This window comes from Somniosus microcephalus, chromosome 1, assembly GCF_052327205.1.
Source record: "Somniosus microcephalus isolate GS21.2 chromosome 1, FLI_Smic_1.0, whole genome shotgun sequence".
Classification (NCBI taxonomy): Eukaryota; Metazoa; Chordata; class Chondrichthyes; order Squaliformes; family Somniosidae; genus Somniosus; species Somniosus microcephalus.
In genome coordinates, this window is record NC_140987.1 from 66,009,058 (window position 1) to 66,034,484 (window position 25,427).

The 25,427-nt window shown below is 48.9% G+C and overlaps 1 protein-coding gene across 1 annotated transcript in view; it reads right to left on the reverse strand.

Moving 5' to 3' along the window:
- LOC147124146 (A disintegrin and metalloproteinase with thrombospondin motifs 3-like) overlaps positions 1 to 25,427 on the reverse strand; it is a 235,769-nt gene that overhangs the window by 9,390 nt on the left and 200,952 nt on the right. The window contains exon 17 of the mRNA XM_086002840.1: positions 11,651 to 11,858. Coding sequence (XP_085858966.1) covers positions 11,651 to 11,858 — 208 coding nt within the window. The remainder of the gene's footprint in view (positions 1 to 11,650; positions 11,859 to 25,427) is intronic.

The window sequence follows — 25,427 nt, forward strand, 5'->3', positions numbered from 1 at the left end:
TAAGTCGGTCAGGTAAATTAACTGTATTATGCCATTTAGCCACTATTTTAAAGTATTTTCTTAAGCTTTTATGGCTCTTACATTCCGGCCCCTAATTGACTAGGCACATGAAGCATATCAATTACTCAAACATTCTTAAGAGTCATAAACTAATGAGTTCAACGTATTTACAATATAAATGTCCACTTTTTTCGTTCAGGAACCTTTCACGCTGCTTCTTGTAGCAGGCAGAGCTTTGTGATCGGTCTTTCCAGGGTACTGGTCTTGGTTTGCAAACAAACGCGACGAACGACGCCTCTGGAGTCTGGCATGGTCTTAATTATTTTTCCCATCAACCAAGAATTTCTAGGGGCTGAATCATCCACGATTAAGACAATGTCTCCGACAATGAAGTTCCTCTTTTTTTTGGACCATTTTTGACGCTCCTGTAGCAGAGGTAAGTATTCTCTTGTCCATCTGGTCCAGAAAAGGTCTGACATATACTGAACTTGCCTCCACTTCCGACGGGCATACAGATCTTCCTTTTTGAAGACTCCCGGGGGCATGGCTGGCTGTGTTTTCAACAACAACAGGTGGTTCGGAGTCAGGGCTTCGAGGTCATTGGGATCATCTGATGTCTTAGTTATCGGTCGGTCATTAATGATGGCTTCGACCTCGCACAGAACGGTTTGGAGTCCCTCGTCGTCAAGCGCTTGCTGCTTCAGTACAGAACTGAGTAGTTTTCTTACGGTGCGTATCTGTCTTTCCCAGACACCTCCATGGTGGGATGCAGCTGGAGGATTGAAGATCCACTTAATTCCTGTTTGCATCATGGCTTCCTGTATTTTAAGCCGATTCCAACCTTCAATAGCTTCCCGTAGTTCTCTCTCCGCTCCGACGAGATTGGTGCCATTATCAGAACGCATAATGGACACCTGTCCTCTTCTACAGACAAAGCGCCGCAAGGCGTTAATACAGGAATCAGTGTCAAGCGTGTGTGCCACCTCAATATGAACTGCTCTGATGGTCAAACAAGTGAAAAGCACACCATATCTCTTGACAAGGCTCCGTCCTCGCTTTACCTCGAAAGGCCCGAAATAGTCCACCCCTACGTTTGTAAATGGGGGCTTGTCTGGTAACAAACGGTCTTCAGGCAGGTCTGCCATTTTCTGCTCCCCAGCTCTAGCATGTAACCGTCTGCAAACAATGCATTCAGAGAGTATTTTTCTTATTACGGAATTAGCTCCTGGAATCCAGTATCTTTGTCTTAGCTTCGCAAGCACGTGATTCCTCCCACTGTGTCCAATACTCTGGTGTATATGCTGAAGAATGAGAGTAGCAACCCGGAGGTCCTTAGAAAGGATAGCAGGATGCTTGGCCTCCTCTGGCATAGCAGATTTGTTTCGTCTCCCTCCCACCCTCAGTACTCCATCTTGCAGTGTAGGGTCCAGCTTGTAGATATGACTACCTTTCTTGATTGGAGCATTTCGCTGTAGAGCTTCGATTTCTTCTGGGTATCTTTGTCTTTGACTGAAGCGAACTATCTCCTTCTCAGCCTTGGCCAAATCCTCCACGGTCAGTGAATTCTTGCCCAATGTGATTTGTGCTGATGCATGTACTGCTGTAGAAGCATTCTCTGCTTATCAGGGTTACTTTCAGACTGACTGATAGTGGCTCGGTACTCTTTTCTCTTACCGCTCCGGTGTAGCAGCAACTCTTTCAACCTTAGGAACCATGCAACTGCTTTCCTCAACTGGTGCCATCCTGAGAAATGGTTAACAAGCTTGTTCACTGTGTCGAAGTTCTCTTTCGTATTTATGAGATTTACTGTGACTGATCTCTTGACTTCGACGTCGTCTTCAGCAATCTGACTTGGCATATCTGGTCTTTCTGGCCATGATCTCTCTGTTTCCAGCAGATAACTTGGGCCTTGTATCCAAGTTTCGCTCCTCGTGAAGTTTTCAGCCTTCAATCCCCGTGAGGCTTGATCTGCTGGGTTTAATGAGGTGTTTACGTACCTCCATTGAGATGGTTGTGTAGCTTCTCTAATGGATGAGATTCTGTTTGCTACGAAGGTCTTGAAGCGTATCTTCTCATTCTCTATATACTTCAGCACCGTCGTGCTATCCGTCCAGAAGACAGATTCTTCTAATGGGAGCTGTAACTCTTTACGCATCACCTGGTCAACTTTAACAGCAACAACCGCTGCCGTCAATTCCAGTCTCGGGATGGTGACCTGCTTCAGCGGAGCCACCCTGGATTTCCCCATGAGGAAGGCACAATGTTTCTGGCCCTGTTGATTTGTCAGCAAGAGGTAAGTAGCCGTGCCATAGCCGTCCTCACTGGCGTCCGAGAAATGATGTAGTTGAGCCGTCCTTGTAACCCCAAAACTCGCGGGCTTGATGCATCTACTGACGTTGAAGCTAGAAAGTTGTTGCAAATCTGTCAGCCATCTGTGCCATCTCTGAGCTTGACCTTCTGGGATATCTTCATCCCATCCTCTCTTGTCTCTACACAGCTCTCGTAGCATCAGCTTCACCGGCAGAATGAGTGGTGCCAGGAATCCGAGAGGGTCGTAGATGGAACTAACCACGGAGAGAATCCCTCGTCTTGTGGATGGTCTTTCGTTCACCATTATCCTGAAGTTGAACGTGTCTGACTCGATGCACCATTGTACACCAAGAGCTCTCTCGATAGGAAGGACATCGTGGCTCAGGTCCAGATCTTTGACTTCAGTGGCTCTTTCCTTTTCTGGGATAGAAGCTAGAACTGCTCTGCTGTTGCTTATCCACTTAGTCAGATGGAATCCTCCATTCGAACACAGAGTTCTAAGGTCTCTTGACAGTGCGATGGCATCGTCTTCTGTTGACACGGACTTCAGACAGTCATCGACATAAAAGTTTCTGAAGATTGTCTCCACGGCCTCTGATGGTGCTTTGCCTTTGCCATCTTCTGCAGTCTTTCTGAGAGCGTAGCTTGCACAGCTGGGAGATGATGTGGCTCCAAACAAGTGTACGGCCATTCTACATTCCACCATCGCTTGACTAACGTCGCCATCTGGCCACCAAAGGAAACGCAGAAGATCAGCATCTTCATCAGGGATTCTGACTTGGTAGAACATTGATTCTATGTCTGCCATCATGGCAACGAGCTCTTGTCTAAACCTAGTCAAGACGCCAATGAGGGTATTAGTAAGATCAGGACCTTGAAGCAGCTGATCATTCAGTGAAGTTCCTCTGAATGAGGCGGCGCAGTCAAACACTACACGGATCTTTTTCTTCTTTGGGTGATACACCCCGTGATGAGGAATGTACCAGACCCTTCCATCGTCTCTGTTCAACTGTTCTTCAGGCACTTTTACAGCATAGCCTTTCGCTATGATGTTTCTCATGAAGTCTTTGTAGTCTTCGTGAAAGTCGGGGTTCTTGTTCAGCTTTCTCTTTAGACTAATGGCGCGTTGCTCTGCTATGCAGCGATTGTTCGGCATCTTCGCGGTCTGTCTTCTCAGTGGCAAACCAATGTGATAGTGGCCATCAATGAACTGTGTAGACCTTGTCATCAAATCCATGAACTGATGGTCTTCTTGTGACATCTCTGTCTTTTCCTCACAGCTGCGTTCTGAGAAGTCTGCGTTGAACTGCTGTATCAACAGCTCTTCAATGCTTGCGATCGAGATGCGATTAACTGTGACATTTTGTCGTTCCTCCTTGTTCGACTTGTTGCCATCATCTCTCCTTACCGGTCCATTGACTACCCATCCAAGGGCTGTCCTGACGGTGTAGGGTCCGTCATCCTTGCTGTTTATCACCTGCCATGGCTCCATAGTTTTGTAGGCATTGGTTCCAATTAATAGGCCAATTTCTGCTTCAATGTATGGGAGACGCACCTTTTCTAGGTAAGGCCATCTATCCACATCCTTCTGCAGGGCTAGGTTCCCTATTCTAACAGGAATCTCCCTCTGTGTGAAAACATTAGGCAGGTCTATGAAGTCCTTCTCTTCAAGTCCACACACTTCTAGGTCTGACAGGATATAACTTTGCATTGCCTTCTCATGACCCATGGTGCGTAATAGGATTTCTGTTCTTCTGCCTCTAACGTTCAGCTGTCGCATGAGTGATTCTGTGCAGAACGTTGCTGAACTACCTGGATCCATGAAGGCGTAAGTCTCCACAACCTTCTCACTCCTCTTAGACTTGATCCTTACTGGTACGATGGCGAGAATACAATCACTGTCACCGGCCCCAGTAAGTCCACAAGTCTCTGGTTCTAGCGACACCAGAGCACTTGAAACAACCGTCTCGTCGGTATTGTTTTCTTCACTCTTCTTAGGGACTTGTTCTTCTTTATGGATATGCAGCAGACTGGGATGTTTCCGGGTGCACTCTCTGCATGTTGTTCTTTGCTTACAGTTTCTACTCAGGTGCCCCTGAGAGAGACATCCAAAACATAGGCCGTTGCACTTCAAGAATTCGATTCTGTCCTTATGTGGCTGTGCTTTGATGTCGCTACAGAAATCCAATGTATGATTCTTCTGGCAGAATAAGCATGGCTTCTGAAAGGCATCAGCAGACGTCCCTGTGCTGCTCCTTTTGGTAGAGGAGTTCTGGGGCCTTTCTTCCTCGGCCTGAGTGACGATAGTTGCAAAGCTGCTTCCCCTGGAACCACCTTTCCTGAGAGTCTTTGATTCAACAGGCTTGGCTTTCACTCTTCCATCAGTAGTCGGGCTGACATCCTGGATGTTTCCAAACAATGGGTCCCTAGCAATTTTAGCCTGTTTGTCTATGAAATTCACTAAGTCTGCAAACCTGGCTCTACTTTTCCGTCTCTCCATTATCTCAAAGGCTGTTCTTCTCCATTGTTCTCTCATCCTGTAAGGAAGCTTAGAGATGATGATTCTCATAGTCGTAGGATTGTCCATCTCTTCCATGAATTCAACATCCTCCATGGTGTTGCGACATCCTATGAGGAAAAGAACGTATGCGTTCAATGCCTCTCCGTCCTCCGATCTGATCTGTGGCCACTTGGTAGCCTTTTCAATATATGCAGTGGCTATCTTCAGCTCGTTACCATAGTGCTCCTGCAGCAACTTCCTGGCTTCTATGTATCCCCGGTCCGGTCTCATGTGTTCACAGCTTCTGACCAGGTCTTGTGGTTTACCACTGGTGTACTGTCCCAGGTAGTACAACTTATCACTGCTGCTCTCTGTTTTGGAGTCAATGGCTTGTTCAAAGGATCTGATGAAGGGCTTATACTTGAGTGGGTCGCCTTGGAACACTGGTATGTCTCTTTGAGGGAGTCGAAACAGATTCTGTTGTTTTACAAGCATCTCTGTAATTTCGTTCTGACGTTGCATCACTCGGTATAGGCTTCTCCCTGTGTCTTCAGGCCTCTGGTGGTCATCAGCGGGGTCTAGTCTAGACCGTCTGACGTCTGGGGTAGCATCACGTGCTCCTGTTAGTGGAGAGGCCACTCTTCCACGCTGTAATGCCAGGGGATTGCCTTCGGGCTCTGTTGTAACTCTTGAAGGTGCCCTGGATCCAACTCTATGTGACAACGTTGACTGGCAGTGGCTCCCGCCATCCCGTGAGCCTTCATAATCTTCGTACGCACTCAACCTGGCGTCTGAGACCTCGATAGCTGTTTTTATCTCCAGCTGTTCTTTCTTTGCCTGCACCTGGGCCCGTTGGGCCTGCACTTGGGCCTGCAGTTGGGCCTGCAGTTGGGCCTGTTGGGCCTGCAGTTGGGCCTCTTGGACCTGCAGTCGGGCCTCTTCCCATTCAAGAGCTTGCTTCTCCGCTAAAGATGCTGCGCACGCCATCAACGCCGCCCGTTCAGCCTCCGCTCTTACGCGTCGCGACGAGCTTGTGGTGGAAGCGACTGACCTGCGTCCAGAAACAGAGCTACCTTCTTTTCGATTTTTGCTCGGTCTGGCGGAAGTCTCTGAAATGCTATCGTCTGGTCCGACTTCATCGTCAACTTTATCTTTCTCTGCTGTATCAGCATCTTGACGAATCTTTAAAATCCACTGTTCCGTGGCCTTGATATAGTCCTTAATGCTGGTTGATTTAAGATCAAACCAGTTGTGCTGATCATCGTTTCCCTCTTCTTCAGACAGAAGTGCTAATACATCTTCATTGAGTACATTAAATTCTTCATGCAGCTTGGAGAAATCGTAATACATTATGTCTTCAGCTTTCTTAATATTAGCATTATCTTCCATGAGGCGATCAATTATCTTCATTTTTCCAGTTATCTGAGCTAATTTAGCCTTCCTTGCACCTATGCTTCTATGTAACTTCTCTTCCATTGCCTTTGGGGTGAGCTTTATTTCCCTCTTTTGGCTAGCAATCCTTCTGGCTGAGGGAAGCTCCTGGCTCCGCAAGGCCTCGGCCATTTTACCCGCAGCTCTTATTTAGCTTCTCAATAGAATGAACAAAGCAAGTAACAGTCACTGTACCTTCGCTTTCTTATATTGTCGTCTGGCTCCGTGACCATTCATGTATACGTTCGCTGACGATTCCGTCCCTTCCTTCTTAGGGAGCCAGTTTTTGACTAATGTAATGGCGCTTCTTAGTTTCCAAACAGGCAGGCCACTGAGCTGTGGGGCCTTTAACAACGAGTAGACGCGTGTCGAAATAAAACGTTCCCAAACGTAGCTTTGTCTTTTAAACCGTTTACTATAACACTTAACAAACGGAATTACAAAGCAAACACGTATAAACGAACACGGTCAAAAACTGTACTGCTCCAAACCTCACAGCTTCTGCCTCTTTCGACCACGTGCAGTTTAAACTGTAAAATGGCTGCACCCAGGTGTGGCTTAAGGACTGTTCCATTGTGGCAAGAATGAAGGGGGTGTCGGACTATACTACTGGAGCAAGAAAATAGGGGGTTGCTTAATACAATAAGTCGGTCAGGTAAATTAACTGTATTATGCCATTTAGCCACTATTTTAAAGTATTTTCTTAAGCTTTTATGGCTCTTACACCCCAGTGTTATACAGTTGCAGACCTGTACCCACCAGTATTATACCCCAGTGTTGTAAAGTGACAGACCTATTCCCACCAGTACTGTACCCCAGTGTTATACAGTAACAGACCTGTACCCACCAGTACTGTACACCAGTGTTATACAGTAACAGACCTGTACGCACCGGTCCTGTACCCGTGTTATACAGTAACAGACCTGTACCCACCAGTAGTGTACACCAGTGTTATACAGTGACAGAGTTGTACCCACCAGTACTGTACACCAGTGTTATACAGCAACAGACCTGTACCCACCAGTACTGTATCCCAGTGCTATGCAGTAACAGACCTGTACCCACCAGTACTGTACCCGTGTTATACAGTAACAGACCTGTACCCACCAGTACTGTATCCCAGTGTTATACAGTAACAGACCTGTACCCACCAGTACTGTACCCCAGTGTTATACAGTAACAGACCTGTACTTACCAGTACTGTATCCGTGTTATACAGTAACAGACCTGTACCCACCAGTACTGTACCCCAGTGTTATACAGTAACAGACCTGTACCCACCAGTACTGTATCCCAGTGTTATACAGTAACAGATCTGTACCCACCAGTACTGTATCCCAGTGTAATACTGTGACAGACCTGTGCCCACCAGTACTGTATCCCAGTGTTATACAGTAACAGACCTGTACCCACCAGTACTGTACACCAGTGTTATACAGTAACAGACCTGTACGCACCGGTCCTGTACCCGTGTTATACAGTAACAGACCTGTACCCACCAGTAGTGTACACCAGTGTTATACAGTGACAGAGTTGTACCCACCAGTACTGTACACCAGTGTTATACAGCAACAGACCTGTACCCACCAGTACTGTATCCCAGTGCTATGCAGTAACAGACCTGTACCCACCAGTACTGTACCCCAGTGTTATACAGTAACAGACCTGTACCCACCAGTACTGTATCCCAGTGTTATACAGTAACAGACCTGTACCCACCAGTACTGTATCCCAGTGTAATACTGTGACAGACCTGTGCCCACCAGTACTGTATCCCAGTGTAATACTGTGACAGACCTGTACCCACCAGTACTGTATCCCAGTGTTATACAGTAACAGACCTGTACCCACCAGTACTGTATCCCAGTGTTATACAGTAACAGACCTGTACCCACCAGTACTGTACCCCAGTGTTATACAGTAACAGACCTGTACCCACCAGTACTGTATCCCAGTGTTATACAGTAACAGACCTGTACCCACCAGTACTGTATCCCAGTGTTATACAGTAACAGACCTGTACCCACCAGTACTGTATCCCAGTGTAATACTGTGACAGACCTGTACCCACCAGTACTGTATCCGTGTTATACAGTAACAGACCTGTACCCACCAGTACTGTATCCCAGTGTTATACAGTAACAGACCTGTACCCACCAGTACTGTACCCCAGTGTTATACAGTAACAGACCTGTGCCCACCAGTACTGTATCCCAGTGTTATACAGTAACAGACCTGTACCCACCAGTACTGTATCCCAGTGTAATACTGTGACAGACCTGTGCCCACCAGTACTGTATCCCAGTGTTATACAGTAACAGACCTGTACCCACCAGTACTGTACCCCAGTGTTATACAGTAACAGACCTGTACCCACAAGTACTGTATCCCAGTGTAATACTGTGACAGACCTGTACCCACCAGTACTGTATCCCAGTGTAATACTGTGACAGACCTGTACCCACCAGTACTGTATCCCAGTGTAATACTGTGACAGACCTGTACCCACCAGTACTGTATCCCAGTGTTATACAGTAACAGACCTGTACCCACCAGTACTGTACCCCAGTGTTATACAGTAACAGACCTGTACCCACCAGTACTGTATCCCAGTGTAATACTGTGACAGACCTGTACCCACCAGTACTGTATCCCAGTGTTATACAGTAACAGACCTGTACCCACCAGTACTGTATCCCAGTGTAATACTGTGACAGACCTGTACCCACCAGTACTGTATCCCAGTGTTATACAGTAACAGACCTGTACCCACCAGTACTGTATCCTAGTGTAATACTGTGACAGACCTGTACCCACCAGTACTGTATCCCAGTGTTATACAGTAACAGACCTGTGCCCACCAGTAATGTACCCCGTTCATTGCCCATGAAGCACTTTGGGGCATATTGAGGATGTGAATGGCGCTATCTAAACGCAAGGGGGAAAAATTTGTGTTCGCCAACAAAGTTGCCGGTGTCACTGGCAACTACGGTTAACGGTTGCTGGAAATCACCGCAATGCTAAGCGAGTGAAATTGGTCGGCAGGGGGGTGGGGGGGGGGGGGTGCACGGAGATAGGTGGTGCAGTGTTCACGTTCCGTGCAATGCTATCCTGGTGGCGAAGTTCCTGTCCAAGCGTTGCAGCTTCCCGCACCCTCTGTGAGGAATTGTGGGCAATGAAGAGGTCTGAGAATTAAAGGGGCCATGCACACTGAAGCAAAACCAAATAAAATGCAGTGAATCAATACATTTTTCAGTCCTTTCTGCCTTTTAAGAAATATTCAACATTTAAAAGAAGTTCCAAATGTGAATATTCAGCTGTTAAAGCTGAATTACCTTCCTAACCTCAACAAATGGGAAAACTGCCTCAGCACCAACACAAATGGTTCAACAAGACAGGGAAGGGGCACTGAGGGTCTCACACACAGCACTCCAGCTTTGTGCAGGGGGTCAACACTGCAAGAGCGGCCGTCTACCCACAGGGGCCAGGAGGCCCTCCAGAAAGAACGATGTGCGAGTACATCACTAAGGCCATCACTGCCAGTAGTGTCTCCCCCTCCAACTGGCTCCACTGCCCAAAGAAGCTTCATAACCTCAGACCACTGGTCAAGGTCATTGAATGCGTCTTCAAAAGCCGTCTCCTACCAACTAGACCACTAGCCTCACATACTGCTCAATGCACGACCCCCAATCACTCACCTACCAACAATCTGCACCAATGATGAGGAATATCTCCCATTCCTAGCCTCACCTCATCCCCTTGGAGGAGACGGTGCAGGCCATTCTTGGCAGGGGCATGGTTGAGCCCTTGGCCAGCAGCGAGGCTGATAGGATACAAGATGCTGGTATCCTCGTGCGTTATCCTCCTTCTGGCATGCACCTCTTGCTTTTCTGCCCTCCCCTCACCACAACTCCACCCTTGTGCCTTCCTCATTTCACACACCCAAGAAATGCTGCCTGTCCAGTCAATGGGTCAACAAGAAGAGGCAGCCTGCCCAGCCAGTGGGACTGCAGGTGGATGAATCCATTCCGGATATTCTGGCCACATATCCGTCATGTTCCTCCTCTTCAGCTTCCTCCTCTTCTGCATCTTCTTCTTCTGTGTCTTCCTCTTCCCTCTGCAAGCGGATGCTGTAAATGTGAAATGACAGCATAAAATGCTGGAAATACTCAGTTGGTCAGGCAGCATGTCGACCTGAGACATGAACTCTGTTTTTCTCTCCACGGATGTTGCGTGACCTGCTGAGTATTCGCAGCATGTTCTGTCTTCTCCAAGGCCTTCATTTACCATCTGAGCCCTTGCAAGTGTCTAACAGCACTCCCTACACACTTAAAAATCTTTTCACATCTATTGCAGCAAGCCACCACTTCAATAAAATTAAAAAAAAACAGTCCAAAGCCTTAAATTCAAACTTACTTGAATGATGTGTGTGTGTCCCTTTAAGAGCTGTGGACATCACCACTGTCAGCCTGCTTGCACACCAGGTTAACCTGGCATGCTTAGGACCCAGCGACGTATTCAGCGTTGGTGATGTTAAGTTGGCGTTGCACGGCCAATTGACGTCACCACGCCGCTATTTTTTTCAAGTGTGCTGCCAGTTACCAGCAGCGCAAAGAGGGAGAACAATATGGCGGCCGCTGTGGGACCTACCACCAGCTGGCGAAAGAGCGGCGGCCGCCATTTTATCGCCATTTCATGGCGCTACGGAGTGGCAGTAAGTACATGAATTTTTAGCCCATTGTCTTTCTCTCCTTTTCTCCTGTTGTAATTATTATTTGTGGGAAGGCTCCTCACTCTCTTTTTCATACAGCGCCTGTACTGCCTGAGAAAATGCAAAGCCATTGTTATTTCTTACTGAACAACACTTAATTGTTTACTGCATGGAGGGTGTCTTCATGAGTTGTTCAAAATTGTGAGGGGTCTAGACAGAGTAGATAGAGAGAAACTGTTCCCATTGGCGGAAAAGTCGAGAACCAGAGGACACAGATTTAAGGTGATTGGCAGAAGAACCAAAGGCAACATGAGGAAAATCTTTTTTACGCAGCGAGTGGTTAGGATCTGGAATGCACTGCCTGAAAGGGTGGTGGAGGCAGACTCAATCGTGGCTTTCAAAATGGAATTGGATAAGTGCCTGAAGGAAAAAAAATTGCAGGATTACGGGGAAAGGGCGGGGGAGTGGGACTAGTTGAAGTGCTCTTGCACAGAGCCAGCACGGGTTCAACGGGCCGAATGACCTCCTTCTGTGCTGTAACCATTTTATGATTCTATGATTTTAATTACCATTCTCGCACAAACATGAGATGCAACTTCCTAACAAAACCAATGGGATGGCCTGCGACGCGCAATAAAGCCTGCTGATTTAAAAAAGAACGATTGTTGCATTGATGTGAAGCCTGCCTGCACACTGACCTCTAACCATGGTCCTGCCTTCCACTGTGCCGGGCAGGGCTTTCGATTACAAGCTCGGCGGCTCTCCAGGCGTTCCCCGGTGCAGTATTTACTGTGCACTGAGCGGTTCCTTCCATCGGCCAGCAGCTGCAAGCAGCGAACAGTGCGGATCTGGTGTCCCGAACTTCCACAGGATTTTGTGCAGTGTTCCCATTCCTCTGCTATCCAGCTGGAAGGGGCGACACGAAATCAAATTAATTTGCAGATCCTTGTAATATTCTGAGCATTAACTGAGGACTTTGCTGAACAAACAAGGAGACCGGTAATGAGGCACGACAGATTGTTGAGAGCTTTCGAACTAATTTAGAGAGAGCTAATTAATTGAAGATAAATATCTGTAATTGTTTAGGAAGATTTTATAAATTGATTATCAGTATCGTGGCTGCATTAATTGGATAGACAACGGCAGTGAGGCTTGTTTAACCCCACATGCGTTTACATAGTGTCAGTTGGGGTTAAAGAGGTACCTGCTCCCTTATATACAAAATCCTCAAATAGGACATATTTATGCACACAGAGGCCTAGAAATTCGTCTTGAGCGGTGGCGAAAATGAGCAGTATTGGATCGGCCGCCCGTTATACGCAGCGTCTGCTATTCTGTTTCACTGCCGTCAGACAGTTGGAAAACGGCTGCTCCAGCAAGCTCAGTAACATAGAGTGGTAGGACGTAGGCCTGTGCTTAGCACCCTCTATAATGGGGAGGTCATGACCTCAGCTATATTGTTCAGAAACATCCGGAGAGGTTCATCGGCAGCTACTCTCTTGTGCCATGTTACCAATTCAGGGCAGCACGGGCAAAGATTTGAGACCTTGATTCCCTTTTCTGCCGCAGTTGGTATCCGGTTAAAGGGGAATAAGGAAAGGAGAAATGAAACAAGGATTACGAAACCTCAAATAAACACGGAACAAAAGTTAAAATCTTGGCTCTGACAGCAGAGGGAAAGAAGTAGAAATGACATCAGACATTCTGGATCAGTAACAGCAATACATACTGCTCACAGACCACTAACCCACAGAAATACTTTCAGGCCCCTGGATTTTGTTCGGGGCAGGAATCAGTGAGTTAGACTGGTGTTAAACAGACTTACTCATCAGTTGGGTTATTATATAAACTGATGGTGTAATGGGCGAAATTCTTGGCATAGCCATATTATATAAAATGGGCCCAAAGTCCCAGCTTGGATCAACAGGCAGACGGATCAACCACCATGGACCACAATTTGGGGTGGAACCCAATTCCATCAAGATTCCATCCTGTTTTTTCAATGCGACTATTTCTCCAGCAAGGGAAGCCACTCCTTCACCCCCTTACCACATCAGGATGCAGCTGGGAGAGTTCCTTGCTATGCCAAGAATTTCGTCCATTACACCCTTAGTGGAACAGTTGCCAACTGACAGCCGGCGTGAGCTCCACTGCGGCCTGATGAATGGCCCCAACCCCTCTCAGCCACTGATTGGTCGCCCACCCTGTCCGTGGAAACGATTGTGCCCGCCCCCCCCCCCCCGCCCCCGGGATTTGGGACGGGGTTAGGGTCTTATGCTTGGGCAGACTGGGGATCCGCTTGAGTGGACTTAAGGTCTGCCCCACCACTCTTTCGCCAGCTGAGCAGCCCTCCAGAAATGTCAGTGTTTAGACCAGAATAGTGCCTGCTGCAGTGAACAGAGAAGGCTGGGAACACAGGCTCAGTGGTAAAGTATTTGTGTCACTGCACAAAGGGATGTTTATTTGTTTGGTTCCAATGGCTCATGCCAACTGCGGCCAGGATTTCTGCCACAGCTGAGGGGAACTGGGTTGTAAAGAATTTTCATTGGTGATGAACGGTTATGGAAAACCTCAGAGTGCTGTTTCCCACCGGCTTTTGTCTCCACGCATTCCAACAAAAACTGGAAAGCTGTCAATCCTTCAGCAGCCGCCTGGTTCAGTTATAATGCCTAGCAAAACCATTAGTGCCAAAGGGAACAAATAGTGCCAGGGGGAGCCATTAGTGCAAAGGGGAGCCATTAAAGTACATGGGGCGATTTTGCCAGCCCTGGGGAGGCAGGTAAGGAGGCAGGACTGCCGGGAAAATGGCAGAATCTGGGGGCGGGTACCCAACCCGCCTCCGTGCCATCTTCCCAGGAGACGGGTATCCGACCCGCGCTGGGAGCCGCCTCCCCGAGGCGGGAAGGGGAATAGTGCCAATTAGCTGCCTGTTAACAGGTAGTGAACAGGCAGCTTTTTGGAGAATCCCTATTTTCAGCCCTGAAGTTTGGGCTTCCCAACAGCTCCGAACCTCGCAAGAGTCAGCGAGGTGGGCCATCGGTCTACAGGGGTCGGAGAGGCCGAGATGTCCAGTGTGCAGGTGAGTGACGAGTGCAGGTGTAGAGAGGTAAGTGTGTGAGGTGAGTGTAAAGTGTTTTAATAAGTTTTACTTACCTTTACTTCTTCCTTCAGGTCTCGGGAGTCCCTGAGCTCACTGGCACAGAAAGCAGAATGGCCGCTGGACTGTCAAAAGTTGCAGCCTCTGCTTTCTGCTCAGGAGAGCTCGCTAACTGAGTCTGAGTGGAAGGACTCAGCTTAGAGGACAGACTGTCAGCGTTTGACATCTTCACAGAGCCGTCAAACGCTGACATTTCATCTGTCAAAAGCACTTGACAGATGAAACGTCACTCATTGACATCACCTGTAGCCGGCTTTCCCTTAATTGGCCTAAGCCAAGCCTGCTGGGCGAGCTTAACAAGGTCAATGGGTTGGCCACAAGTCGATGGAGGCGGGACTAAAACCCGACAAGTGGGAGTCCCGCCTCCAAAAGTTCCCCATTGAGAAAATCCAGCCCATAGAGTCATAGGCCTAGAAATTGGGTATAGCCCCGCTTGGGGCGTTAGAATTGGCGGAGCGCAAGTTTTATAGCCAGGTGCAACTTATCGACACCTCGTGCGATATTGGGTTGCAGCGCCCCAAAGGTGATTGAGGCACGAAATCAGGCGTTACACGGGGCACCTAAGGCACTAACATGCCGGCGCTACTCAATATCGGGGCGGGCGGGCGCAGCGCAGGTGCTCTCAAATACCGATGACCACGAGACTTCCCGGCGCCGGCCAGCTCGTAAAGGGTTGGGTCAGGCAGCTCGAGCATCCACACTCTGCGCCTTGTAGGCCTGCAAATCGGCGCAGGCCCTTCTCTGGCGCAACAACCTTGGATCCTATGGAGAGGGTGAGGCAGAGAGCAGAGCACTTCAGCACTGAGTCTCTGAGGAATTGGTGTCCGCAGTGGAGCGCCGGCGAGATGTCCTATACCCAGACAATGGCAGGAGGCCTAATCATAAGGACTACCGACGAGCTTGGAGGGATGTTTCTCTGAGGGTCAACTCCAGCAGCATGGCGACCAGGAGCCCTGTCCAGTGCCGGAAGAAATTCAACGACCTCACTCGGGTCGTCAGGGTGAGTGGAGTTAATGTAAACTTATGCATCCCTCCATGAGCACCTGACTTTATGGCTACAGGGTGCGTGATACCCCAATGGCCATCTGTCAGCAAGCACCCATGGCCCTTTCTGGTCACACACATCCACATTTGACTCAGGACATCATGTAAGGGCTCTTCCACCATGGGGGGTGTTGTGTATGTACCTTTAAGAGAATAACTGGTCTCAGACTGCAGTACCGACAGTGACCACCCCTGTATAAAAGGCGCTAGTGAGCCTCTGTGTTTTTAGTTTCACTATTGACTTCCACCAGTAAAGACTTATTTTGTTCCACTCCTGCAGTCCGTGTCTCAATTATTCACAGACGTAATACTGGCGACAAGTAAGAAACAAACTTACCTGCAACTCAGAGCAGCGGCGGCAGGCAGCGAGAGAGGCGGGACCTGTGGGAGACTCGGCGGCGGCGGCGAGGTACAAAAGCGGCGGCGGGGCCAGGAGAGGCCTCAGAGCAGCGGCGGCAGGCAGCGAGAGAGGCGGGACCTGTGGGAGACTCGGCGGCGGCGGCGAGGTACAAAAGGCGGCAGCGGGGCCAGGAGAGGCCTCAGAGCAGCGGCGGCAGGCAGCGAGAGAGGCGGGACCTGTGGGAGACTCGGCGGCGGCGAGGTACAAAAGGCGGCAGCGGGGCCAGGAGAGGCCTCAGAGCAGCGGCGGCAGGCAGTGAGAGAGGCGGGACCTGTGGGAGACTCGGCGGCGGCGGCGAGGTACAAAAGGCGGCAGCGGGGCCAGGAGAGGCCTCAGAGCAGCGGCGGCAGGCAGCGAGAGAGGCGGGACCTGTGGGAGACTCGGCGGCGGCGAGGTACAAAAGGCGGCAGCGGGGCCAGGAGAGGCCTCAGAGCAGCGGCGGCAGGCAGTGAGAGAGGCGGGACCTGTGGGAGACTCGGCGGCGGCGAGGTACAAAAGGCGGCCGCGGGCCAGGAGAGGCCTCAGAGCAGCGGCGGCAGGCAGCGAGAGAGGCGGGACCTGTGGGAGACTCGGCGGCGGCGAGGTACAAAAGGCGGCAGCGGGGCCAGGAGAGGCCTCAGAGCAGCGGCGGCAGGCAGCGAGAGAGGCGGGACCTGTGGGAGACTCGGCGGCGAGGTACTTAAGGTGGCAGCGGGGCCAGGAGAGACATACCAAACTCCAGTCTGCGAGCTCAGAAGTTGCAGAGAGGTAAAAAGTAATCGGGGTGTGACGTCACCAGGGAGCAGGTAAGTGATTGGTTGGTGAGTATTTCTCTCTTTTCATTACAAGCTTGAATTCTGTGGTGTTAAATTTCTAGGGTCTCTGTGTTGTAGTGAGGACAGTTGGTCAATAAAGCGCCCTAGAGTATACCTGTAACTGGGGTATTGAATAAATTTTTAGATTAATTAAAGGAGTAAGTCATGGCAGGAGAGCTCAGACCCGTGTTCTGCTCCTCTTGCTCCATGTGGGAAGTCAGGGACGCTGCCAGTGTCCCTGGCGACCATGTGTGCGGGAAATGCATCCAGCTGCAGCTACTTGTAGACCGCATTGCGGCGCTCGAGCTGCGGGTGGATGAGTTTTGGAGCATGCGCGATGCTGAGAGGGTCGTGGATAGCACGTTTAGCGAGTTGTTCACGCCGCAGGGTAGGGCTGCACAGGCAGAAAGAAACTGGGTGACCATCAGGCGGAGCAACAGAGGCAGGCAGGAAGTGCAGGGGCCCCCTGCGGACATCCCCCTTTCAAACAGGTATACCAAGTTGGATACTGTTGAGGGGGATGACTCACCAGGGGAAGGCAGCAGCAGCCAGCTTCCTGGCACCAGGGACGCTTCTGCTGCTCAGAAAGGGAGGAAAAAGAGTGGGAGAGCAATAGTGGTAGGGGATTCTATCGTAAGGGGAACAGATAGGCGTTTCTGTGGCCGCAAACGTGACTCCAGGATGGTTTGTTGCCTCCCTGGGGCCAGGGTCATGGATGTCACTGAGCGGCTACAGGGCATTCTTAAGGGGGAGGGTGAGCAGGCAGAGGTCGTGGTCCACATTGGGACCAACGACATAGGTAGGAAGGGGGATGAGGTCCTGCATCAAGAATTTAGGGAGCTAGGTAACAGATTAAAGAGCAGGACCTCGAAGGTTGTAATCTCTGGATTACTTCCAGTGCCACGTGCTAGTGAGTATAGGAATAGGAGGATAGAGCAGATGAATGTGTGGCTAAAGAGTTGGTGTAGGGGGGAGGGTTTTACTTTCCTGGATCACTGGGCCTGCTTCTGGGAAAGGTGGGACTTGTACAAGTCGGACGGGTTGCACCTGAACCAGAGCGGGACAAATATCCTTGCGGGGAGGTTTGCTAGCACTGTTGGGGGGGGTTTAAACTAACTTGGCAGGGGGATGGGCTACAGAGGGGAGCTGAAATAGGGGGTGATGTGCTGCCAATTATAGAGAAATAAACAAGTCAGCTTGGTAGACAGGGCAAATATACAAGGGCAAGGCTGGATGGCATCTATTTTAATGCAAGGAGTCTTGCAAATAAGGTGGATGAACTGAAGGTGTTGATAAACACATGGGAGTATGATATTGTTGCTATCACGGAGACATGGTTGAGGGAGGGGCAAGACTGGCAGCTCAATATTCCGGGGTACAGAATCTTCAGGCGAGACAGAGGGGGGGGTATAAGAGGAGGGGGTGTCGCAATATTAATTAAGGAGTCAATTACTGCAGTAAGGAGGGATGACATATTAGCAAGTTCCTCTAATGAGGCCATATGGGTGGAGCTTAAAAACAAAAAGGGGGCAAGCACTTTGCTGGGAGTGTACTATAGGCCTCCAAACAGTCAGGGGGAGATAGAGGAACAGATATGTAGGCAAATCTCAGAGAAATGTGCAAATAATAGGGTAATAGTAATGGGGGATTTCAACTTCCCCAATATTAACTGGGATAGTCAGAGTGTGAAAGGCACAGAGGGGGTAGAATTCTTAAAGTGCATCCAGGAGAGCTTTTTGAGCCAGCATGTAGAAGGCCCTACAAGAGAGGGGGCGGTACTGGACCTAATTCTAGGGAATGTGGCCGGCCAAGTGGAAGAAGTGCTAGTAGGTGAGCACTTTGGTGACAGTGACCATAATATGGTGAGATTTAAGGTGGTCATGGAAAAGGACAGGGATGGGCCGGAAATAAAGGTTCTAAATTGGGGGAAGGCCGATTTTAATAGGATAAGGCAGGATCTGGCCAAAATGGACTGGGATCAGCTACTTGTAGGAAAATCCGCATCGGAGCAATGGGAGGCTTTCAGAAGGGGGACTGAGATCATACAATGGCAACATGTTCCCGTAAAGGTCAAGGGTGGTTCCAAAAACCACAGGGAACCTTGGATGTCAGGGGATATACGAGAATGGATTAGGAAAAAAAGGAGGGCTTTTGGCAGATACAAAAGGCTAAAGACGGAGGAAGCCCTAGAGGAGTACAAAAAGTGCAGGGGGATACTTAAAAAAGAAATTAGGAGATCAAGGAGGGGCCATGAAATAACACTGGTGAGCAAAATAAAGGAAAATCCTAAGATGTTTTATAAGTATATTAAGGGTAAGAGGATAACTAGGGAAAAAATAGGGCCCATTAGGGACAAAAGTGGAAATCTGTGTGTGGAGCCGGAAGATGTAGGAGGGGTTCTAAATGAATTTTTTGCATCTGTTTTCACTATGGAGGAGGACGATGTAGACATAGAAATAGGGTGGGGGGGACTGTGATATGCTCGAACATATTAACATCGAGAGGGAGGAGGTATTGGCGGTTTTAGCAGGCCTAAAAATGGATAAATCCCCAGGCCCGGACGAAATGTATCCCAGGCTGCTGGGTGAGGCAAAGGAAGAGATTGCGGGGGCTCTAACACACATATTCAGAACCTCTCTGGCCACAGGGGATGTGCCAGAGGACTGGAGAACCGCTAATGTAGTTCCATTATTCAAGAAGGGGAGTAGGGAAAAACCGGGGAACTACAGGCCAGTGAGCCTAACATCAGTGGTGGGAATATTATTGGAAAAAATTCTGAGGGACAAAATTAGTCTCCACTTGGAGAGGCAAGGATTAATCAGGGATAGTCAACATGGCTTTGTCAAGGGAAGATCATGTCTGACTAATTTGATTGAATTTTTTGAGGGGGTGACTAGGTGTGTGGATGAGGGTAACGCAGTGGATGTGGTATACATGGATTTCAGTAAGGCCTTCGATAAAGTCCCGCACAGGAGACTGGTCAAGAAGGTAAGAGCCCATGGAATCCAGGGTGCCTTGGCACGTTGGATACAAAACTGGCTTAGTGGCAGAAGGCAGAGGGTGATGGTCGAAGGTTGTTTTTGTGACTGGAAGCCTGTGGCCAGTGGGGTACCACAGGGATCGGTGCTGGGTCCCTTGCTGTTTGTGGTCTACATTAATGACTTGGATATGAATGTAAAAGGTATGATCAGTAAGTTCGCGGATGATACAAAAATTGGTAGGGTGGTAAATAGCGAGGAGGGTAGTCTCAGTCTGCAGGACGATATAGATGGGTTGGTCAGATGGGCGGAACAGTGGCAAATGGAATTTAACCCGGAAAAGTGCGAGGTGATGCACTTTGGGGGGACTAACAAGGCAAGGGAATACACAATGAATGGTAAGACCCTAGGCAAGACGGAGGGTCAGAGGGATCTGGGTGTGCAAGTACACAGATCCCTGAAGGCGGCAGAACAGGTGGATAAGGTGGTAAAAAAGGCATATGGGATACTTGCCTTCATTAGCCGAGGCATAGAATATAAGAGCAAGGAGGTTATGATGGAGCTGTATAAAACACTGGTTAGGCCACAGCTGGAATACTGTGTGCAGTTCTGGTCGCCACACTACAGGAAGGATGTGAAGGCTTTGGAGAGGGTGCAGAGGAGATTCACCAGGATGCTACCAGGGCTGGAACGCTTCAGCTATGAAGAGAGACTGGGCAGATTGGGTTTGTTTTCCTTGGAGCAGAGGAGGCTGAGGGGGGACATGATTGAGGTGTACAACATTATGAGGGGCATAGATAGGATGGATACTAAGGAGCTTTTTCCCTTAGTAGAAGGGTCAATAACTAGGGGGCATAGATTCAAGGTAAAGGGCGGGAGGTTTAGAGGGGATTTGAGAAAGAACTTTTTCACCCAGAGGGTGGTTGGAGTCTGAAACTCACTGCCTGAAAGGGTTGTGGAGGCTGGAACCCTCACAACATTCAAGAAGCATTTGGATGAGCACTTGAAATGCCATAGCATACAAGGCTATGGACCAAATGCTGGAATATGGGATTAGATTAGACAGGGCGTGATGGCCGGCGCGGACACGATGGGCCGAAGGGCCTCTATCCATGCTGTATAACTCTATGACTCTATGACTCGGCAGCACCTCAGACGACGTTTTTGAAGGTCAAAGCCAGAAGAAAGAAAAAAAATAGAATCCAAAGAAACTCGAGAAATGGGCGTCAACCGTGGACAACCGCCCTCCAAATCGTCGGATTGAAAACTTGCAGGAGAGACTGTCAAGAGCCAGGCTTGGTTCCCCGGTCTGTGGTTTCCCAGCTAATCGGGCTGGTGGCAGGTAGTGCACTGATCCTTCCTGGGCTGCGGCGGGCTAGAGCTCGATCAGGTGGCTCTGTAACAGGGCCGGGCAGCGAGTCGGGAAGCAAAGAGAGAGAGGGTGGAGCACACAGGGCGCGGCCGGTGCTTCGAAGCCGGGCAGCGTTCGGACCTAAGAAGAGGGAGGGAAGTGTCCCAGAGGGTCCGCTCCACGACGGGAAAATAATAAAAAAAAATATTAAACGCGCAAGAAACCGTGGAAAGCAGCGTTAACAACAGCGGGGAAGAAGGCAAAGCGCGGGAGATGCCATTTTGTTAAATCGGGGAAGAAGGCAAAGCGCGGGAGGCGCCATTTTAGATTTGCAAGATGCCGAAGACTGGCTGTATCACTGCTTTTGATAATACAATAGAGGACTGGACCACGTATGTGGAAAGAGTCGAGGTATATTTCAAGGCAAACGAAATAGCGGAGGAGAAAGAGGCATCGATATTGCTAAACTTAATGGGTGCTAGAACGTACGGCCTATTGCAGGACCTGATTACTCCAGCCAAACCGAAGGCGAAGAGTTTTAACGAAATTATTGCTGTCCTACAGGAACACCTAAACCCTGCACCGCTGTTGATAGCAGAAAGATTTAAATTCCACAGGAGAACTCAGCACAAAGATGAGAGCAATGCTGAGTATCTTACGGAACTATGCAAGCTATCAAAGCACTGCCAGTTCGGAGCAGGACTGGCAGATACCCTACGGGACAAATTTGTCTGTGGACTCCTGAGTGAAGGAACACAGAAGAAGTTACTTGCAGAGAAAGAGCTGACGCTAGATAAGGCTTTCAGCGTGGCAGTATCGTATGAAGCAGCAGCCAGGGGAGCTGCAGAAATTCAACAAAAACCACAGGGATACGGCACCCACGAAATGACACGGGGATTTGCAAAATGTTATCGCTGCGGCAGAACTAACCATGACCAGAAGGACTGCTCGTCCAAAGACAAAATATGCAGGCAATGCGGGAAGCTGGGACACATTGCACGAGTTTGCAGGTCTGGGAAGAAGACCAGCGACAACAAAAAGGCTACTAAGGAACCGTACAAGAAAGTACAAAAGATGACGGACAGTAGTTCCGAAGACCAGATGGGCGATAGTGAATTCGAAAACAGGAGACTAAGCTGTCTCAAACTTCACAATGTAATCGCAAAAGAGGATCACCGAACCATTTGGGTCACCCTCACGATAGCAGGGTCCCAAATTAAAATGGAATTGGATACAGGATCAGCGCTAACCGTCATGAATCGACGAGACTACGAGCGGCTATTTTCACACATACCCTTGAGAGAGACATCCATCGTCTTGACGATGTATACGGGGCAAAAAGTATACCCCAGGGGAAAAATAAGGGTGCCTGTCGAATACAACGGCAAGAAAATACGGAAATTGTATCTCTACATACTGCCAAATGGTGGACCACCGTTATTGGGACAGGAATGGATCAGGAAGATAAACTTAGATTGGCACTCCATTCATGCAATGACGGTGGACGGTGAAAAAGATGAAGACGTCACTCCTGGACGATTGTCAACAATCTTAGCTAACGCCAAAGAGGTATTTCAACAAGAACTGGGCACGCTTAAAGGCGTAACCGCCTCGATAAAAATAGAAGAGAATGCAGTTCCCAAGTTTTTCAAAGCAAGACCGGAACCATATGCAATTCGCCCAGCCGTCGAGGCAGAGCTGGAGAATCTGGAGAAGGTGGGCGTGTTGTCTAAGGTCGACTGGAGCGAGTGGGCGACACCCATCGTTCCTGTCATGAAGAAAACGTTAAGCAATAAGTCCGGGGAGCCAAGGAAGATTCGCATCTGTGGGGATTTCAAGGTGATGGTGAACCCTGTCCTTCACACAGTACAATATCCTCTTCCAAGGATAGAAGACATCTTCGCCTCACTGTCTGGAGGGAAGCGTTTTACAAAAATTGACCTAGCACGAGCATATTTGCAGATGGAGGTTGAAGAGTCCTCTTGGAAGTATCTCACGATAAACACTCACAAAGGTCTTTACCAGTATCATCGATTGGTATTCGGAGTAGCATCGGCTCTGGCGATATGGCAAAGAGCGATGGAACAAGTCCTGCAAGGGATTCCGGGGACTCAGTGTTACTTGGACGACATCCTTGTGACAGGTGAAGATGACAGTGAACACCTTAACAACCTAGAACAGGTGCTCACTAGACTACGGGAACATGGGCTGCGAGCCAACCGCCCCAAGTGCGAGTTTTTTAAGAAACAGATATCGTATTGTGGCCATGTGATTGATGAAGAGGGGTTACATAAGTCCCCTGACAAAATTGAAGTGGTTGTTAAGGCCTCAGCGCCTGAAAATGTGTCGCAACTGAGGTCATTCCTCGGATTGGTGAATTACTGTCATAAGTTTTTGCCGAATTTGTCGACAATTCTGCACCCACTGAACGCCCTGCTACGAACGGGGGTAGCATGGAAATGGAGCGATGATTGTCAGTGTGCTTTTCAGAAGAGTAAGGACTTAATCACTTCAAGGGAAGTATTGGCTCACTACAACCCAGCACTGCCAATCAGGCTGGCGTGTGATGCGTCTCCCTACGGCATTGGGGCGGTACTGTCACATAAATTCCTTGATGGTTTAGAGAGGCCGATAGCTTTTGCGTCACGCTCGTTAACTTCTGCCGAGCGTAACTACGCCCAGATTGACAAAGAGGCCCTCAGCCTAGTGTGGGGGGTGAATAAGTTCAATCACTACCTGCACGGTCAAAAATTTACTCTACTAACTGATCATCAACCTCTTGTCTCCATTTTCAACCCTCAGAAGGGCGTACCGATAATGACAGCACAACGGCTGCAGAGATGGTCCCTTTTCCTAGGGGCACACCAATATGACATCGAGTACAAAGGAACTAAACAGCATGGAAATGCTGATGGATTGTCACGTCTACCGTTGCCGACGGTGGAAGAAGAAGACCTTGCAGTGGATCCAATGGAGTTATTCCACTCGACCATAGTCGAATGTCTCCCTGTGACGAATGCAAACATAGAAAAGGAAACACGTAATGACCCGACACTATCACGGGTCTATGATTTAATGGTGAAGGGATGGCCAGCACATGGCGAACCACTGCTGCCAGCATTCTCGCCGAGAAGAGAACAGTTGTCAGTGTGCAGAGGAACCTTGATGTGTGGATCCAGAGTAGTAATTCCACCTAAGTTGACGGATAGAATGCTCAATGAGCTTCATGAGGGTCATCTGGGTGGGGTAAAAATGAAGAACTTAGCCAGAGCGTTTGTGCGGTGGCCGGGAATCGATAGAGAAATCGAAGAGATGACCAAGAGCTGTGCAGGATGCCAGAAGGTCCAAAACACCCCACCACAAGCTCCTCTGCATCCATGGGAGTGGCCCGCATCTCCATGGCAAAGGGTGCACATTGATTTTGCTGGTCCCTTCATGGACTCGATGTTTTTAATTGCGGTGGATGCACATTCAAAGTGGCCAGAGGTAATAAAAATGCCCTCAACCACCACGGAAAAAACTATCACAGTTTTACGAACCATATTCGCCAGGAATGGGCTGCCTGAACAGATTTGCTCTGACAATGGACCACAGTTTGTGTCTGAAGAGTTTTGGAGGTTCTTAAAGAACAATGGTGTTAAGCATTACACATCTGCCCCATATCATCCAGCCACTAATGGATTGGCCGAGAGGTTTGTCCAAGCATTCAAGAAGGCTATCAAGTCAATGTGTAATGAAGATATACCCCTACAACACAAGGTGGACAACTTCTTGTTTGCCTACCGGAATGCGACACATGCGGTTACCAACCAAACTCCAGCCATGATGTTCTTCAATCGAAGACTACGATGCCGCTTGGATTTGTTAAGCCAAATGTCCGAAGAGATGTGGAGAACAGGAAGTTTCAGAATATGAATGAAAGGCCGACCAGGAGTTTTAAGATAGGTCAACCAGTTTTGGCCCGGGACTACCGCACTGAGAAATGGCAGCCAGGAACGATTTGTACACGACAAGGACCTCTCATGTATACCGTGGACGTTGGGGAGAGCATTGTAAGACGCCATGTTGACCAGATTCTAGAGTCACTGGAAAACGTCAACTCCACACCACGATCTGATACACCTGGTAATGAAATCGACGTTCCAATTGCAGCTACCGCAGAACCGGTAATATTGGAAGCAGATGAACCAAACAACGACATTGATCCCGACTCAACATTGCCAGAAGAACCTGATACCCCAAAGAGGCGTTATCCAGACAGAATCAGGAAGCCTCCTCAAAGACTGAACTTATAATTGCTTAAACTTAACCAATGTATCTAGCAGCAGTAATTGTGATTGTAATTAGTTATCATTTAGTTGTTAAATGAATGTTATGTACTGTTTATCTAAAAGGGGAGGAATTGTTGTGTATGTACCTTTAAGAGAATAACTGGTCTCAGACTGCAGTACTGGCAGTGACCACCCCTGTATAAAAGGCGCTAGTGAGCCTCTGTGTTTTTAGTTTCACTATTGACTGCCACCAGTAAAGACTTATTTTGTTCCACTCCTGCAGTCCATGTCTCAATTATTCACGGACGTAACAGGGGGCATGAGAACATTACTCAGGGCATCATGTAAGGGCTCTTCCACCATGGGGGGCATGATATGATAACTCAGGGCATCATGTAACATCACTTCCCTTCCTTTGCCCTGCAGGCCAAGCTGGCACGGAATCGAAAGGAGCAGCTTCGCACCGGAGGAGGCCGTCCT